The sequence below is a fragment of the Lineus longissimus genome, chromosome 6, assembly GCF_910592395.1.
Source record: "Lineus longissimus chromosome 6, tnLinLong1.2, whole genome shotgun sequence".
Lineage (NCBI taxonomy): Eukaryota > Metazoa > Nemertea > Pilidiophora > Heteronemertea > Lineidae > Lineus > Lineus longissimus.
The window spans coordinates 15,308,913-15,311,986 of NC_088313.1; the positions used below are offsets into that span (position 1 = coordinate 15,308,913).

The 3,074-nt window shown below is 38.3% G+C and overlaps 1 protein-coding gene across 4 annotated transcripts in view; it reads right to left on the minus strand.

Annotated features, from left to right (window-relative positions):
- Nucleotides 1–1,622, minus strand: part of LOC135490037 (probable JmjC domain-containing histone demethylation protein 2C) — a 96,479-nt gene extending 94,857 nt beyond the window's left edge. For all 4 annotated transcript variants that reach the window (XM_064775689.1, XM_064775687.1, XM_064775686.1 and 1 more), the window contains exon 1: nucleotides 1,380–1,622. In XM_064775689.1, the coding sequence (XP_064631759.1) occupies nucleotides 1,380–1,535 (156 nt within the window). In that variant the 5' untranslated portion in view covers nucleotides 1,536–1,622. The remainder of the gene's footprint in view (nucleotides 1–1,379) is intronic.
- Nucleotides 1,623–3,074: the final 1,452 nt, after the last annotated feature.

The following is a 3,074-nucleotide window of genomic DNA, read 5'->3' on the forward strand; positions in this document are numbered from 1 at the left end:
TCAAGACAAGGTTTAAAATACATGTACATGTACATGTACAATGAGGGAAATAAGTCTTATAACACTTGCATGACTTGGTAACACAGACATTTTTAAACATTTTATTCTAATTTTGATTTAGAAGTGGATTACTGGGGATTCTCTAAAGTTGCTTGATCCCTGATGTTCTTAATACCGATGAGAGTATGGTCCCCCCCCCCCTAGTCCTACACTGGCTACAGTATGTTGGGGTGCAAAGTTTCAATGGCGGAATTTGCTGAGCAAGACATATATGTAGACAAAGGTACATACATATTTACATGGTGATTATGCTCTCAAACCTGCTCAAGTTGTATGATCAGAATGTAGTCAAAACACTACTTACCTTCAACCAAAATGAGATAGGGGAAAGTGTATATTGATGTTACCCTACCTACCTACCTGTAGAAAACAACCCCTACCCAAACAATTTTGAGTTGGGAAGGAATAAAAGCAGCCAAATTCTTGCATTTTCCCTTTATTTTGAATAGTCTTAAAGAGATATCTGGAAAAAATAGTTAGTTGTTGATAGAAGTTATTTGCCTGGTACATTCCTTCTGTAAGTTTTTATGAGATGTACAGCTGAGTATATTTCATCAAATGATAACTTAACTAGTTACCTTAAGGATAGTCGGACTAATGAATTTCTGTTTATTAGTACACTGGCAGGTCTTTTGTTTACCAATCAAGAATAACTAATCTGTGATTAATTGGCCTCATTATCACTCAAGGGGAACTTAAATTGTATACAATATGTTCAACACTAATAATCGAAACTGACCAAGTGTTTGATATTAGTCCCTGAAATAGAACTATTATGATTAGAGAACAATTAGAATATCAAGAAGCATGTAAAATGAGGTATAGTCTAGTCTAGTCTATTAGTTTATTCTCAATAACACTAGTAATAAGTAGTATTTACAGTATACCGTAGCTACATTTTACATGTATTTCTATCTCAGTATCTAATCTAATTTCTGAACGTTATTTCTGACAAAAACAAACACTAAAACTGAAGTCCTAGAAAGTAAGCCTCTTTAACAAAACACAGCATGGGAAAATTCAGCACATGCACTTGTAGTTCAGGTACAGGTAGGTAGCCACACTATTAAAATACATTGGCCATACACATTCTTCTACACGATACACGGACGCACTATATAGTTACAATGTAGTGCCATGACGACTATTCCAAATCGTGACCGAAATTCGAAAATACTACACTAGTTTTCTTGGCCCGCTTGAGAGAAACTTCAACATACTTAATATGAAAAGTACGGCCTGTTTATGGGGAATAAATCAGGGTACATGTTTAAGCATAAAACAAGGAGAAATCGGTATTACTTATGAGGTGAACTTACCGAGAGTTCTGGGTTCTGAAGATCTTTGTGAGTGGCGGCTCGAACAACTCCAGCCCGCCATTCCCACTCAGTTATCTTGCTCAATTTCAGCTTTAAGGCGCTCCGAACGGATAGGAACCGTTTGCCAACGATCTCCTCCCTGTATTTAAACGCCATGATAAACCTCAAGTATCCATAGTTTTGTGTAATGGTGTAAATTGAGAAAAAAATCGGGATAACACTGGAATGTCTCCCAGAATTACGGCGGATGAATACCCAGGGTTTGGGGTCAAAGGTTTGCAGTGAGCAAAACAATCTTTGTCCGCGGCCCTTTAAAAAACGTAGTTCTCTAATTTAACGCCGATCTGCAGTTTGTTCTTGTTTTATTTTCACAAAAATATAGAGATTGTAACTCGTACATTATACTTTAGTTCTGAGTATCTTAATTCTGTTTAAAGGCATGATTTCGAAAATTTAATTTGATGGGGATATCCCAATCACATTCCTCAAAACATCTGCTTCTGCTACGGAATTCCCCTCTTTAAACATTGAAACGTCGTTTCATTTGACTTAATTTGCCCTTGTTAGTTTAGATTATAACATTATGTTGCACATCATATAATAAACAATACAATATCAGATGACCAGAGTTGATTTTCAGGGGGAAATACTTGATTTGGTATGCTCAATCTTGCGTGATTGTCAAATCATGTGACCCCATTTCTGACGTCAAGTTTCAAAATGGTAGCCGTCTAACGACCACTGGATAGGCTCAATGTTATATCCAATCCGCGTTAGCAGGTCATGTGATCTTTGAGATTTTGTAAACAAACGCACGTGCGCAGTTCAAATGGTGAACATGAAAAGGGTTTCTTAAATGGGGACTATAGGTAGGAGCTGGGGGTGAAATTGGTGGTATTCATTTTACTAATACGCGCAGTTAGGGGCTTTAGCCTTAGGGGAGGTGGCGTTTTGTATGTGTCTCTGTCAATAGGATACTCCTCATTCCCCACTCTGAGTTATAGGTCTACCACCAGCCAATTTCTGCTGGTTCTTGCTTCTGGTATTGGAGGCGTCTGGTTCTAGGTAATTCTCCATGGGGATACCGATTTCCCCGTTCATGATTTTCTTTAGTCGTATATTTTTACGTCTCTGTGCCAATGATGACTTGGAACAGACCGTTCTACTACTCACGTGTTTGGTCAAAACACGTGAGTAGTAGAACGGTCAGGTAAATCAGGCTGTAAACCGATAAAGAATAATGAATAATGAAAAAAAGCCTCATCATCTTTTCAAATCTCTCGGACGGTAAACTGGATTTATCATTAATCATTCCCATGGCCTTAAAAGCAGAGATTAAGTTCCATTAACACGGCAGAGCACTGTCGCAATCAACTGGGCTTTCAGCTGGGACAAGTATAGACTTAGGGTACAACCTTTTATTCATTTTCCTCATACTTTTTTGGGCTCTGTGGTACTTAATGTCTTAATTGACTATGTCCTAAATAAAACCTATCCACAAAGGCATGGTTTATTATCAATGACACTACCGCAGCTCATACAAGCTCCTACCTATAGTCCCCCTTTAAGAAACCCTTTTCAAAAGTCCGGGAAAACCCAGGTCGGCAATTGTTGCCATTTGAACTGCGCACGTGCGTTTGTTTACAGTTTTAATTCCCGCGAAATCTCGAAGATCACATGACCTGCTAACGCGGA